This window comes from Heterodontus francisci, chromosome 17 (assembly GCF_036365525.1).
Source record: "Heterodontus francisci isolate sHetFra1 chromosome 17, sHetFra1.hap1, whole genome shotgun sequence".
NCBI classification, from domain to species: domain Eukaryota; kingdom Metazoa; phylum Chordata; class Chondrichthyes; order Heterodontiformes; family Heterodontidae; genus Heterodontus; species Heterodontus francisci.
Window position 1 is genome coordinate 87,810,707 of NC_090387.1, and position 16,000 is coordinate 87,826,706.

Sequence of the window (16,000 nt, forward strand, 5' to 3'; positions counted from 1 at the left end):
CAGTGGGCCGGGGCCTCCCAAATAGCCCCTGATAAAGTGAAAAAAGTCATGCCATGGTTAAAAACCACTTCAGATTGTGGCAGGGAGTTGAATTTTATGATTTCGCACCTGATCTGTGATGAATCAGAGAAACTAGCATTTAAATTTTAAATCCACCCGAGCTGGTTGCATCAGTCTCCCTGTGCCCATGTGACAAGTTTCCCTCCTTATCACGGCGTCATTATACAGTCCCCTCCTCATTTTCCCCAGTTTCGATCCTCTGAACTTCTCTTAATATAAAAAATGTTTTGGAAAAGGAGATTCTTATAAGTACAGTAAACTGGTCGCCTTTTGATAAATCACCCCAACTGCCCCTACCCTCTCACCACCCCGACCCTTACCATCCTCACCCTCTCAATACCCCGACCCACGCACCACCCTCACCCTCTCACCACCCCGACCCTTACCATCCTCACCCTCTCAATACCCCGACCCACGCACCACCCTCACCCTCTCAATACCCTGACCCACTCACCATCCTCACCCTCTCAATACCCCGACCCACGCATCACCCTCACCCTCTCAATACCCCGACCCACTCACCATCCTCACCCTCTCAATACCCCGACCCACGCACCATCCTCACCCTCTCAATACCCCGACCCACGCACCACCCTCACCCTCTCAATACCCTGACCCACTCACCATCCTCACCCTCTCAATACCCCGACCCACTCACCATCCTCACCCTCTCAATACCCCGACCCACTCACCATCCACACCCTCTCAATACCCCGACCCACTCACCATCCTCACCCTTTCAATACCCCGACCCTCACCATCTTCACCCTCTCACCACCCCAACCCTCACCATCCTCACCTTCTCACCACCCCTACCCTCTCGCCACCCTCACCCTCTCACCACCCCAGCCCTCACCACCCTCACCTTCTCACCACCCCTACCCTCTCGCCACCCTCACCCTCTCACCACCCCAGCCCTCACCACCCTCACCCTCTCACCACCCCAACCCTCACCATCCTCACCTTCTCACCACCCCTACCTTCTCACCACCCTCACCCTCTCACCACCCCAGCCCTCACCACCCTCACCCTCTCATCACCCCAACCGTCACCATCCTCACCTTCTCGCCACCCCTATCCTCTCGCCACCCTCACCCTCTCACCACCCCAACCCTCACCACCCACACCCTCTCACCACCCCAACCCTCACCATCCTCACCTTCTCACCACCCCTACCCTCTCGCCACCCTCACCCTCTCACCATCCTCACCCTCTCACCACCCAACCCTCACCACCCTCACCCTCTCACCACCCCAACCCTCACCATCCTCACCCTCTCACCACCCCTACCCTCTCGCCACCCTCACCCTCTCAACACCCCAACCCTCGCCACCCTCACCCTCTCACCATCCTCACCCTCTCACCACCCTCACCCTCTCGCCACCCTCACCCTCTCACCACCCCTACCCTCTCACCACCCTCACCCTCTCACCACCCCAACCCTCACAACCCTCACCCTCTCACCACCCCAACCCTCACCATCCTCACCCTCTCACCACCCCTACCCTCTCGCCACCCTCACCCTCTCGCCATCCTCACCCTCTCACCACCCTCACCCTCTCACCATCCTCACCCTCTCGCCACCCTCACCCTCTCACCACCCCAACCCTCACCATCCTCACCCTCTCACCGCCCCTACCCTCTCACCACCCTCACCCTCTCACCATCCTCAACCTCTCACCACCCGCTCACCATCCTCACTCTCTCACCACCCCTACCCTCTCACTATCCTCACCCTCTCACCACCTTCACCCTCTCGCCACCCTCACCCTCTCACCACCCCAACCCTCACCACCCTCACCCTCTCACTATCCTCACCCTCTCACCACTCTCACCCTCTCACCATCCTCACCCTCTCATCACCCCTACCCTCTCACCACCCTCACCCTCTCGCCACCCTCACCTTCTCACCACTCCAACCCTCACCACCCTCACCCTCTCGCCATCCTCACCCTCTCACCACCCTCACCCTCTCACCATCCTCACCCTCTCGCCACCCTCACCCTCTCACCACCCCAACCCTCACCATCCTCACCCTCTCACCACCCCTACCCTCTCACCACCCTCACCCTCTCACCATCCTCAACCTCTCACCGCCCTCTCACCATTCTCACCCTCTCACCATCCTCACCCTCTCACCACCCCAACCCTCTCACCACCCTCACCCTCTCACCATCCTCACCCTCTCACCACCCTCACCCTCTCACCACCCTCTCACCATCCTCACCCTCTCACCACCCCAACCCTCACCACCCTCACCCTCTCACCATCCTCACCCTCTCACCATTCTCACCCTCTCACCACCCCAACCCTTTCACCACCCTCACCCTCTCACCACCCTCACCCTCTCACCACACCGACCCTCACCATCCTCACCCTCTCACCACCCCAACCCTCACCATCCTCACCCTCTCACCACCCCAACCCTCACCATCTGCACCTCTCACCACCCCTACCCTCTCACCACCCTCACCCTCTCTCCACCCCAACCCACTCACTATCCCCATCCTCTCACCATCTGTACCTCCTCACCATTCCTACCCACTCATTATTCCTACCCCCTCACCATCCTTACCTTCTCACACTGCCTACCCTCTCACCATCCCTACCTTCACTCCATTCCTACCTCACATTATTGCCTCAGCTACTTTTCCCCTTTAGAAATTTGATTTTCTCTCAATCCCATTTCTACTCTTTACTCCCATTGTTGCACTGATGGTTTGTTTCACTATTCTGCCAGCAGTCCCGCTGACTTTTCCCTGATAGGTCGGTACCCGATTCACAAGGTCTCTCGAAGACATCAATGTCCATGTCTTCACAGTGCTGCTACATCCTGAGCCAGAGTTTCCCTTGCTTCCTCCCTCGGTATCTGCTAACTGTGACCTGGAGTGTCCTGGTACTTTCTCCCACTCTAGCATAAAACCTCCGGTGATGTTCCAGCCTCAGAATGGGATCAGCTCCAAAGAAAGTCTGGGAATGTGTGTGAGTAATGAAAATGTGTTCATTTAAGTACAGTTTCACCTTGGAGGTCTGCAGAGAAAGAATCGCTGTGTTAAAGTAATTCATGCTCATACTTAGTCCCAGTGTGTATTAGGATTCTCCAGAGTGTAGGGGAGAAAATTGGGATCAAAAATGGGAATCTTCTGCAATGTCATTAGTGAGAAGACAGCCAGGAGCAGTGATACTGTTGGACTGAACAGATTTTTAAATAAAATACAAAAGGATTGCGTTTATACAGCCCCTTTTACAAACTCAGAACATCCAAAAGCACTTTACAGCCAATGAAATACTTTTGAACTATAGTCACTGTTGTATTGAGGGAAATGCACAGAAAGATCCCAAAAACACAAGTGTGATAATGACAATAAAACCTGCTTTCAGATATTGGTCGGGGGATGAATATTGACCAGGACACTGGGGAGAACTCCTCTTCACTGTTTCACTCTTGGATCTTTTACATTCCCTTGAGAGGGCAGGCAAGACCTCAATTTAACATCTAATTTGAAGGTCGGCACCTCTGACAGTGCAGCACTACCTCAGTACCACACTGTAAACATCAGCCTGGATTATGTGCTCAAGTGTTTGAACCCATGGCCTTTTGATTTAGAGGTGAGTGCGCTACCACTGAGCCATAACTCTTTCAAATTGGATGACCAAGAATAAGCCTTTAAGAGATGCTTGCTTCTCAGAGTGTGTCAGGGGTAAATGAGCAATCAACATCCCAGTCAGATGTGGGAATTGACCTACTCAGGAATACTGAATAAACCAGGGTGCACTTTAACTGGGTTCAGTGGAGTGAACCAAGAGTAACTGATTATAGCCACAATGGCAAGAAGCAACAGAACAAATTAGGTGAAGTCAAAGAGCCAAATGTGTTTCTTGCAAAGTTGTCCATTGGCAGTCAAATGGGAATTAGACTGTTGCCTCACCGCATGCAGCCAGTTAGTCAGATAATGGGAACAATCACATCATGTCCCAAGAGCAAACTGTCAAAGAAGGACTTGCCAAACAAATTAGTCCCCACCTGGGGGATGATCTTGGCTCCAGGGTTGGTTATCTCTTGGCATTAGGCTCCATTTAATAAACCCTTGCTTGCTCAAGACACCAATCAAAGTTCAAACAAGCTGAGATTCCCTCACTAAACAAATCTAACCCGAGCATATGTTTTCTTCAATTTTAGTTTGCGGTGCTTGTGCTATTTAAGGAGATGGATGGAATACTTCACCTTTTCAGACGTTTATTGTGAGGATCAAACACTCCCAGGGCAGGTACAGCACAGGTTTGATACAAAGCAAAGCTCTCTCTACACTGTCCCCATCAAACACTCCTAGGGCAGGTACAGCACAGGTTTGATACAAAGCAAAGCTCTCTCTACACTGTCCCCATCAAACACTCCCAGGGCAGGTAAAGCGTGGGGGGAGGTGGTGGCATAGTGCACATAAGTCCCCAAAGAGGTATTTAGTCATTGATTAATGCAGTACTGATGTGAGCAGTGATACTGCAGAATGAGCAAAAGGAACTGCTCAGAGTCGGCCTGGGAGTGTTTTCAACCATCAATTGGTGGTGTCAATGCTACAGTAATGATACAGGCCCACACACGCCTCCCCACTTTGTTCACTATATTGAAATGAAGACAGATCGTGCAATTTCCGACTCCAACTTATTCTCCCCAGGATCTCTGCCTGAAACTCCTGTCCATCCCATGATACCTTCCTTCTACAGTCTACAGGCTTTTTAAATCTTAAAGGGCCTTGTGTGTTGTTACGACCCAGGCGGAAGTAGTGCACTGTCTTTTCTAGTTCCACTTCTCCACAAGTCACAACATATATTTTTTTAAATGTTTACCCAGTTACCGATGCGATCAATCATATACTGTACTCTTTATCCCAGAATAAAATACACCGACCAGGTTTCTTTAATAAACAACAAAATTATCAGTTTATTATAAAACAAGACTTAACCAGCAATGAAGCAAAGCATTAACACACAGATTGAAATATGAAAGTTCCCTTTTTTAATTCCCCACACAGAAGCACACACACACACTGAAAAATATATAGAAATTCTGTTTGCAGAGGTCTGTTACAAAATAAAGACAAAAAAATACTTTGGGCAAATACTTGCTAAGTCTTGAAGAAAAATGAGAAGATATGGAAACATGTCAATTGTCCCTTTTTGGTCTGGCATCCCATATACACATAGACAGCTGTTACTGGGATCTTTCTAAATTTCTTTTCAGGTGATGTTGAGGATCAGTTTGGCAGGCTTTCTAGGAGAAGTGCGGCATTGGGGTTTCTGGCAGGCTTTTCAGGAGAAATGCAGCATCATTTTCGCTATTTCTTACTCTTGATTCTCAGGAAGTTCTCAAAGAGATGGAAGAGGGTGAGCTGATGGTGGCTGCTCTCTTGGCTGGTTTTCTCCAACTGTCTTCAAAACAGTTCACATTCCAACACACTGTCCAAAGCGAAACCAAAAACAATATCTCAAGAGTCAAGCTTGCTGACCCGTATAAATCTTGACCTGTCACTTCTCTGTAAACATCTTCTCGAGGTCACCAAGGTTTCTGTTGTTTATTGCTTAAAGCACATGACTTCTAGAAAGATTGTTTATAAACAACTCAGTGTTCTTTTAATGAACTGCCAACAAAATATTCAGCCTTCCAATGAATCCATCTCCATAATTTAAATATAAGTCCTCAAAAATATATACTTAACAAAAAATCTAGAGGCACTTTTGTAACAGTACGTAGTATCTCGGTCTTCACTAACCATTCCCGAGGCCCGCTCCTGATTCCTCAGATCAAACCTTGAGGTAACCAAGAGTGGTGCTTTATCATAGGGCGGAAAAAGCATAAAGGTCCTCCCCTCTGTTGCACCATCTGCCAATCAGATAACTCAAACGTGATTAGCGGAGGCATGGACCTACTAGCCATTTCATTTCATTAGGGTGCACGTCTCTATGAATACAGTGCGTGTCTCCATTTGTATAATATGTGACTCTGTGCATACAAAGCTGAGCCCAGTCCTGTCCTCACCAGATTCTCTACACATGCTAGCCATTCTATGGGAATAGTAGCATAGTGGTTGTACTACTGGGCCAGTAGTTTAGAGGGCTGGACTATTAACCTAGAAGAATGTGAGTTCAATCCTCACTGTATCACTTTGCAAATTTAAATTCCATTAAAATAAACAAATCTGGCAATTAATAGAAGGGGTAATAGGTAATAATAAAAGTAACCATGAAGCTGTTGGGTTGTCACTAAAAAGCTAACTTGTTCACTGATGTCCCTTTAGGGAAGGAAACCTGCTGTCCTTATGTGGTCTGGCCTTTTGTGTGACCCCAGTCCGACAGCAACATGGTTGACCCTTTACAGCCTTCTGAAGTGGCCTCGTAAGACACTTAGTTGCATCAAACTGCTACCATTTTCTCATGATCAATAAACGGCAGCCTTGCCACATCCCAGAATAATTTTTTTTGTTTAAACAGCATAGACTTTCCAGCAGAGGTCACATGATAATGATGAGGAGAGGACACTCAGATTTCTCTTTGCATCCCCACGATCCTTTGTGCTTGTGCCAATAAGTTAGTCCAGTGCAGGCTGCTTGAAAGCCCTGGAGCTGCAAAGTAATGTCTGGGAGCTCTGAGCATTGACTGATGGACAGTCAGGATATCTGGGGTAGTTGAGCATGTTCACTTTTACCTTGTAGCTCTCTGCAGGGACACATAGCAATAAAGAAACCTCGAGCTGGTCTTGCAGTGAAATCATGGTACTCCCTACATGGTAAGCTTGCCCTTTGAGCTATGACCAAGACAGTAATTACACCAGGAAACGAGAAAAGAAAGGAACTCACTCCCATTTATATAGCTCTTTTCACAACCTCAGGACATCCCTAAGTACTTTACAGCTAATGAAGTACTTTTGAAGCATAGTCACTGTTGTAATGTAGAAATGCAGAAGGCAGTTTGCGCACAGCAAGATGCCACAAACAGCAATGCTATAATGACCAGATAATCTGTTTTTAGGAATTGGTTGAGGGTTAAATACTGGGAAGAACTCCTCTCCTCTTCTTCGAAATAGTGGCCTGAAATCTTTTACATCCACCTGAGAGGTTTAACATCTCAACCAAAAGATAACACCTGTGATAGTGCAGTGCTCTATCAGCATTGCACTGGAGTGTCAATCTAGATTTTGTGCTCAAGTCTCTGGAGTGGGTTGTAAACAAGTGACTTTCTGTCTGACATGCGAGCGTGCTACCACTGAGCCACAGTAAATCAATCAGGATTTGGCTTGAAATTCTGACATCCTCTTTGTTACCATGATTGGAGCTTCCAACCACATATCCCCTGCTTCACTCAGACCACCTACTTCCACCTCTGCAATATCGCCTGTCTCCATCCATGACACTGCCCCTCTGCTCCTGACACCCTCAACCAAAACTTTGTTACCTCCTGTCTCGACTAGTCGTCGAGGAAACAGGGTGAGTCTGGGCTTTGTTGTGTGCAAAAGGGAGCAGGCTGAGTAAGGAATGAGTATGGAGAGTCAGGGACCCTGACATGAGTAATGAGTGGAGGACCAACGGTCGGACCTTGTTGTGAGCATTACAATCTGAGGCCTTGGTCTAATTGAAGGTAGAAGTATTGTGTTGGTAAGCAAGAAATGGTATCAAATTCTCATTCTTCAAATAAAATCAACTGCATCCACTCAATCCAATCAATCATTTCAAATATAATCATAATCATAATCAATCTTCCTCAAGTTCAATCCTAAAAATTAAAGCTGAGTGACGTAATGTTGTTTGCAAGGCAGCAATTTCCCAGGCTGCTGGTCATACTGCCAACTAAAACCTCACAGGAAAAATCTCATTTCAGCCACTCTGTTTTTTTCTATCCTGTTTTTCTTCATTATCTTGAAGTGCTTGTTTGATACCACAGTATGGTTCCCATTACAAGCTCTCGAGGACTTTAGATGGTTCTAATGGTCAGACTCTCTATAGATGGGATCCTGATGGTGAGATTCTCTTTGAATGGGATCCTGATAGTCAGACTCTTCCTTTCATTGGTCTATAAGCTGAGTAGTCACTGATTGGTGTGACTGAGGGATAGGGCTGTCACATTCTAATTACCTAGTAGCCTCTTTGGCACTCAAGTACTGTGAGACTTCCAGGAGTCTGTGTTCAGACACAGCTTCTATACCCAGGTGATGTTGCAATGAACAGATGCAGTACAATTTCTTCCAGCGAATGCCAGCCAACAGGAATCCATCCAAACTGGAGTGTTTGACATCCAGAATATGAGTTGCTGGCTGCTCCACAATAGATTCTTTTTGCATGGCCTTGTCTTATCACAATACAGTCACCAATAGGTGGGTTTGCATAGAAACATAGAAAAATAGGAGCAGGAGTAGGCCATTCGGCCCTTCGAGCCTGCTTCGCCATTCAATATGATCGTGGCTGATCATCCAAACTCAGTACCCTGTTCCCGCTTTCTCCCCGTATCCCTTGATCCCTTTAGCCCTAAGAACCATATCTAACTCTTTCTTGAATGATTTGGCCTCAACTGCTTTCCGTGGTAGAGAATTCCACAGGTTCACCACTCTCAAGGTGAAGAAATCTCTCCCCATCTCAGTCCGAAATGACTTACCCCTTAATGCCCTCGCCCTGCACTCCCCCACCATCGGGAACTTCCTTCCTGCATCTAATCTGTCCAGTGCTGTTAGAATTTTGTAGGTTTCTATGAGATCCTTTCTCATTCTTCTAAACTCTAGCGAATACAGGCCTAATCCACCCAATCTCTCTTCATACGTCAGTCCTGCCATCCCAGGAATCCGTCTGGTGAACCTTCACTGCAATCCCTCCATAGCAAGAACATCCTTCCTCAGATAAGGAGACCAAAACTGCACACAATACTCCAGATGTGGTCTCACTAAGGCCTTCTATAATTGCAGCAAGACATCCTTGCTCCTGTACTCGAATCCTCTCGCTATGAAGGTCAACATACCATTTGCCTTCTTAACTGCCTGCCGCACCTGCATGCTTACTTTCAGCAACTGGTGCTCAAGGATACCCAGGTCTCACTGCACCTCCCCCTTTCCCAATCTATCACTGTTCAGATAATAATATGCCATCCTGGTTTTTCCTCCAAAGTGGATAACCTCATATTTATTCACATTATACTACAACGGCCATGTATTTGCCCACTCACTCAACCTGTCCAAATCACACTGGAGCTTCACTGCATCCTCCTTACAGCTCACACTCCCACCCAGATTTGTGTCGTCTGCAAATTTGGATATATTACATTTAATTCCCTCATCTCTCAGACAAGCAGCTGCCTCATCCTCAACCATGAGCCATTGGGAGGGCTATGGGTCTTTGCAGTAACTTCCAAGCCAGTCTGAACTGCTATTCCTAATTAAAAGAGATGATGTCCCTCTGAGAGCAATATCATTTGTTCCATATAAGGAGGAGTACATTGCAGGGGAAGCTGAGGATGGAAAGAAACCCAAAATGATGGGCCATACCATTGATTTGCAGGCCACTATCAAGCTGTAGTGTCAGCAGTGGCTGAGTGGTAGCTCTCTAACCTAAAAGGTTGTGGTTTCAAGTCCCACTCAGCCTGACAATTTAGCTGTGGTGACATTGCCAGACTATTATTAGGGGCTAGAGTGAATGAGCAGTTGGGCATGGATGAGCTAATTAAAGAGTACCAGCACCAAGTGGAGGTGACATGGGTTGGTAAATGGTTGCATGGTAAGAGAGAGATTGAAGGAAACATTCTCTGGTTTATGAAATGTGATAAGTTGTGTTCTTCAGGGATCTGTAATGGGGCCTCAGCTTTTCACCATGTGTATTAATCACCTGTTTGAAGGGATAGAGTGCTGAATGCCGAGATGACACTGATTTTGGACTGGATTGCTACTGTTATATTGTTGCTACTGATTGTGATGATCATTGTGCCTGGATTGCTTCTGTTGCCAATGTGCTTTATGTTTCTTCTGTTTCAGACGACGGCAAATTGTCCTTGGATGAATTCCGGGCCTTTTTCTCTGACGGGACACTCAATGAAGAAGAGCTGGAAAATCTCTTTCATACGATAGACTCTGACAACACCAAGTAAGACAGTACTCTCCTCATGATCGGACTATTTCTCTCAGGCCCTTTTGACGTGAGGACTATTGGACCTTAGATGTAAAATCACGCAGGATTCAAGCCTATCACCTGCTCTGTTTTTGAGTAGGATATTTTGGAAATTCATTAAGGTGCAAACCTGTGAGGGTGGGACACACAATGGGATGCTACTTGCTTTCGAGGAGCATTTGGATTGTCCGAGCCCGCCTGGGAGGCCTGAATCTAAGCTGATATTGCCCCTTGGGCTTGGGCCCCTTCTCAATAATTAGGCCAAGATGTCCATGCCATTCATGCCTGAAGGTCACCCTGTGCCAGCATTCCAAATTGAGGTCACCAGCCTGCATGGAAGCACTCCATGGGAGTTTAGGGGAAAGGGCAACAGAAGGGGGAATGATCAATGGCAATCAGTAGTCCTCAGGAGCAGTGTGGAGCCAAGGAACAGCACTTTCTGGTGGGTTAGGATGCAAGGACTGCTGAAGGATCGCTCAACAATTTAGTAAAGGGGTTCCTGAAATTGTTGTTATGTAAGGATTCTAATGCCAGTTTTAGGTGGGTACCTGGTCAGTTGACTATGACAAAGTGGTAGTGCCCATTACCTTGGTGCTGATTGGGCAGGGATGAAGCTGAATTAATTTTAACCTTCAAAAAGGAAGTGGATAAATACTTGAAAAGGAAAAAAACTGCAGTGTTGTGGGGAAGCGTAGGGTAGTGAGGCGATTTGGATAGCTTTTTCAAAGAGAGGACACAGGCGCGATAGACTGAATGACCTATTTCTGGGCTGTGTGATTCGATGCGAAGTTGCTGAAAGGATTCTGAAGCTTTTAACATTTATACTCTTGTAGCTAGTTCCAACTGATGTTTAACTGACCTGCCTGTTCTCCCAACCTTTATATATAAAATATGGATTAAACAGTGTGACACAGATTAGCATGACTGCATTGGCGAACTTCATGTAATTAATACTGTTCTTAATGTATTGAGCTCACAACACTTTATCTCATTCTCCATTTTGCAGGTAGTGCTTAGTTCATGTACTGTGACAGATTAGGTCCAGATAAAATTCATTATTTCAGTAATATTCTCTGCTACTGTGAGCTCTGCCCTTGTCTGAAAGATAACTGCAGAAACTCTGTATATTCTTTGAATATTTTTAAGACAGAGGTAGATAAATTCTTGATAAGCAAGGGGGTGTGGAAGGTTATCAGGGGTAGGTGGAAATGAGGAGTAATCAGTTCATCCATTAACTTATTGAATGGCAGAGCAGGCTCAAAGGGCCGAGTGGCCTACTCCTGCTCCTAATTCGTATGTTGTTATGTATGATCACAGTGCAGCCAGCAGGTAACCAACAATTCTTTCTCCAATTCTTGGACTTTTAGCTGAGGCAGGGTCTAGTTCTATGGGTCAGAATCAACAACACTGACCCTATTCTGGGTGTGAGATTTTAAGTTTTGGTCTACGCAGCTGAGGTGGCCCTCCAGCCAATGTGTGATTGACAAATCAGGTTTAGCGTGCGTGATTGACATTTCAGGTGCAGCATTGTGTGTGATTGACAGCTCAGGGGAAGCAGTGTGTGTGATTGACAGTTTGGGATAACAATGTGTGTCATTGACAGTTCAGGGGCAACAATGTGTGTCATTGACAGTTTGGGATAACAATGCGTGTGATTGACAGTTTGGGGTAACAATGTGTGTAAATGACAGTTCAGGTGCAGTACCGTGTGTGATTGATATTTCAGGATTTGTGCTATGTCTGATTGGCACTTGAGTGACAGTTCAGGGGTAACCCTCTATCTGATTGACAGATCTGGTGCAGTAAGGTCTGCGCTTCACAGTACCGTGAGATTGACAGTTCAGGTTTCACGCTGCGTCTGATTAACTGTTCAGGCATAGCATTGTGTGTGATTGATAATGCAGGTGCAGCACTGTGTGTGAATGACAGCGCAAATGCAGTGCAGTGTGTGATAAGCAGTACAGATGTACACTGTGTGTGACTGAGAGCTCAGGCGTGGCAGTGTATGTGTGATTGACAGTTCAAGGGTCGCAGTGTGTGGGACTGAAGGTTCAGGTTCAGCAGTGTGTGTGATTGAGAATTCAGATGCTGCGCTGTGTGTGATTGACAGTTCAGATGTAGCTCTCTATCTGATTGATAGATCTGGTGCAGCAATGTTTGTGATTGACAGTGCAGGTTTAGTGTTGCATCTGATTGACAGTTCAGGTGTAGCAGTGTGTGCAATTAACAGTTCAGATGCAGCACCACGTGTGATTGACAGTTCAGGTGTAGTCCTCCAAGCAGTTGACAGTTCTGTTGTAGTCCTGTATCTGCTTGACAGATCTGATGCAGTAATGTGTATTATTGACAGTTCAGGTATAGCAGTGTGTGTGTGATTGAAAGTTCAGGTGTAGCAGTGTATGTGATTGACTGTTCAGATGGAGCACCATGTGTGATTGACAATTCAGGTGTAGCCCTCCAAGCAATCGACAGTTCTGTTGTAGTCCTGTATCTGATTGACAGATCTGATGCAGTAATGTGTATTATTGACAGTTCAGGTATAGCAGTGTGTGTGTGATTGAAAGTTCAGGTGTAGCAATGTGTGTGATTGACAGTTGAGGTGTAACCCTCGATGTGATTGACAGTTCATGTGTATCTCTGTGATTGACCCATCTGCTGAAGCAATGTGTGTGATTGACTGTTAAGGTATTTAAGGTATGGCACTGTGTGTGTGATTGACAGTTCAGGTGTAGTAACATGTGATTGACAGTTCAGCTTTCACACAGTGTATGATTGGCAGTTCAGGCACAGCATTGTGTGGAATTGACAGTTCAAAAGTCACAGTGTGTGTGATTGACAATTCAGGCACAGTACAGTGTGTGATTGACAGCACAAATATAGTGCTGGGTGCGATAGACAGTTCAGGTGTAGCAGTGTGTTTGAGACTGACAATTCAGGCATACCAATGTGTGTGATTCACAGTTCAGGGGTAGCAGTGCGTGTGATTGACAGTTCAGGTGCAGTACTGTGTTTGATTGACAGATCAGGTGTGCCCTGTATGTGATCGACAGCTCTGCTGTTGCTGTCTATCTGATTGACAGATCTGATGCAGCATTGTGTGTGATTGTCAGTGCAGGTTCAACAGTGCATCTGATTGACAGTCTAGCACAGCACTCTGTATGATTGACAGTTCAGGTGTAGCAGTGTGTGTCATTGACAGTTCAGTTGCAGCACCGTCTGCGACTGACAGTTTGGTGTAGCCCTCCATGTGATCGACAGTTCAGATGTAGCCCTCTGTCTGATTGATACATCTGGTGCAGCAATATGTATGATTGACAGTTCAGGTATAGCACTGTGTGTGATTGACAGTTCAGGTGTAGCATTATGTATGATTGACACTTCAGGTGCATCATTGCATGTGGTTGACAATTGAGGTGTAGTTTGAGGTGTAGCACTGTATGCGATTGACAGTCTAGGTGTGACAATGTATGCGATTGACATTCAGACACAGCACCATGTGTGATTGACAGCAACGATGTAGCACTGTGTGTGTTGTCAGTTCAGGTGTAGCCCTCTATGTGATCAACAGTTCTGGTGAAGCCCTGTGTGCAATTGACGGTTCCAGTACAGCACTGTGTGTGATTGTCGTTTCAGGTGCAGCAGTGCACGTATGATTGACAGTTCAGGCATAGTAATATGTGTGATTGACAATTCAGGAGTAGCAGTGTGTGCGTGATTGACAGTTCAAGTGTAGCCCGCTATGTGATCATCAGTTCAGGTGTAAAACTGTTTTGAATGAATTGACAGGTGGAGTCCTGTTGTGATAGTTCCGTTATAGGAGTGTTTTTGATTGACAGTTCAGGTGTTGAGCAGTCAGGTGCAGCAATATGTATGATTGACAGTTCAGATTCAGTACAATGTGTGATCGACAGTTCAGGTTTAATGCTGCAGCTGATTGACAGTTCAAGTGAAGTATTGCGCATGATTGATAGTTCATTTGTAGCAGGGTGTTTATGAGAGAGAGTTCTAGTGCAGCATTATGTATGATTGATGATTCTGCTGCAGCACTGTGTGTGATTGATACTTCAGGTGCAGTGACGTGATTGAGAGTTCAGATTTTGCACACTGCATGATTGACAGTTCAGGCACAGCACTGTGTATGATTGACATTTCAAATGCAGCAATGTGTGTGATTGACAGTTCAGGTGCTGCACTGTGTGTGATTGATAGTTCAGGTGTTGCAGTGTCTGTGATTGACAGTTCAGATGCAGCACTGTGCATGATTGCAGTTCAGCTATAGCACTGTGCATGTGCTTGACAATTCAGGTGTAGCAAAGTGTGCGATTGACACTTCAGGTGTGACACTGCATGTGATTGACAATACAGGAGTAAGAATGTATGCGATTGGCAGCTCTGGTGCAACACGTTTTGTGATTGACTGCAGAAATGTAATAGACAGTACAGATGTAGCACTGTGTGTGATTGACAGTTCAGGTGCAGTCTGTATGTGATTGACAGTTCCAATGAAGCTCTGTGTGTGATTTACAGTTCCGATGCAGCACCATGTGTAATTGACAGTTCAGGTGTAGCGCCAGCTGTGATTCACAGTTTGGTGTAGCCCTCTATTTGATTGACTTTTTAGGCGTAGCACTCTATATTATTGACAGATCTGGTGTAGCACTGTGTGTGATTGATAGATCAGGTATAACAGTGTGTGTGATTGAGAGTTCAGGTGTACCACAGATTTAATTGACAGCTCAGGTTCAACAATGCATGTGATTGACAGTTCAGGTGCAGGGCTGTGTATGATTAACAGTTCAGGTTTAGTCCTCAATGTGATTGACAGTTTCACTGCAGCTCTCTATCTGATTGACAGTTCAGGTACAGCACTGTGTGTGATTAATAATTCAGGTTTAGCATTGTACATGTAATTAGCAGTTCAGATACAGCACCATGTTTAACTGAAATTTCAGGTGTAGCAATGTGTGTAATTGATGGTTCAGGTTTTAGTTAAGTTTAGAGATACAGCACTGAAACAGGCCCTTCGGCCCACCGAGTCTGTGCCGACCATCAACCACCCATTTATACTAATCCTACACTAATCCCATATTCCTACCAAACATCCCCACCTGTCCCTATATTTCCCTACCACCTACCTATACTAGTGACAATTTATAATGGTCAATTTACCTACCAACCTGCAAGTCTTTTGGCTTGTGGGAGGAAACCGGAGCACCCGGAGGAAACCCACGCAGACACAGGGAGAACTTGCAAACTCCACACAGGCAGTACCCAGAATTGAACCCGGGTCGCTGGAGCTGTGAGGCTGCAGTGCTAACCACTGCGCCACTGTGCCGCCCACTGTGCAGCACTGTGTGTGGTTGACAGGTTGGTGTAGCCCTTTATGTGATCAAGATTTCAGGTGTAACCCCCTATCTGATTGACAGATCTGGTACAATAATCTGTGTGATTGACTGTTGGGGTATAGCACTGAGTGTCTGATTGACAGTTCAGTTATAGCAATGAGTGCGATTGACAATTGAGGTGTACCCCTCAAGTGATTGACATTTTGGTTGTAGCCCTCTATCTGATTGACGGATATGCTACACCAATGTGTATGATTGACAGTTCAGGTGTGACACTATGTGTGATTGACAATTGAGGTGCAGCACTATGCGTAGTTGAGAGTTCAGCTTTAGCGTTGTGTATGATTGACAGTTCATGCTCAGCACTGTGTGTGATTGACAGTTCAGGTGTAGCAGTGAGTGAGATTGGCAGTTCAGGCACAGCACTGGGTGTGATTGACAGTTCGGGTTCAACACTGT

The 16,000-nt window shown here is 46.3% G+C and overlaps 1 protein-coding gene across 1 annotated transcript in view; it reads left to right on the forward strand.

Moving 5' to 3' along the window:
• necab2 (N-terminal EF-hand calcium binding protein 2) overlaps positions 1-16,000 on the forward strand; it is a 487,163-nt gene that overhangs the window by 163,347 nt on the left and 307,816 nt on the right. Inside the window, exon 3 of the mRNA XM_068049966.1 lies at positions 10,064-10,172. Within this exon, the coding sequence (XP_067906067.1) occupies positions 10,064-10,172 (109 nt within the window). The remainder of the gene's footprint in view (positions 1-10,063; positions 10,173-16,000) is intronic.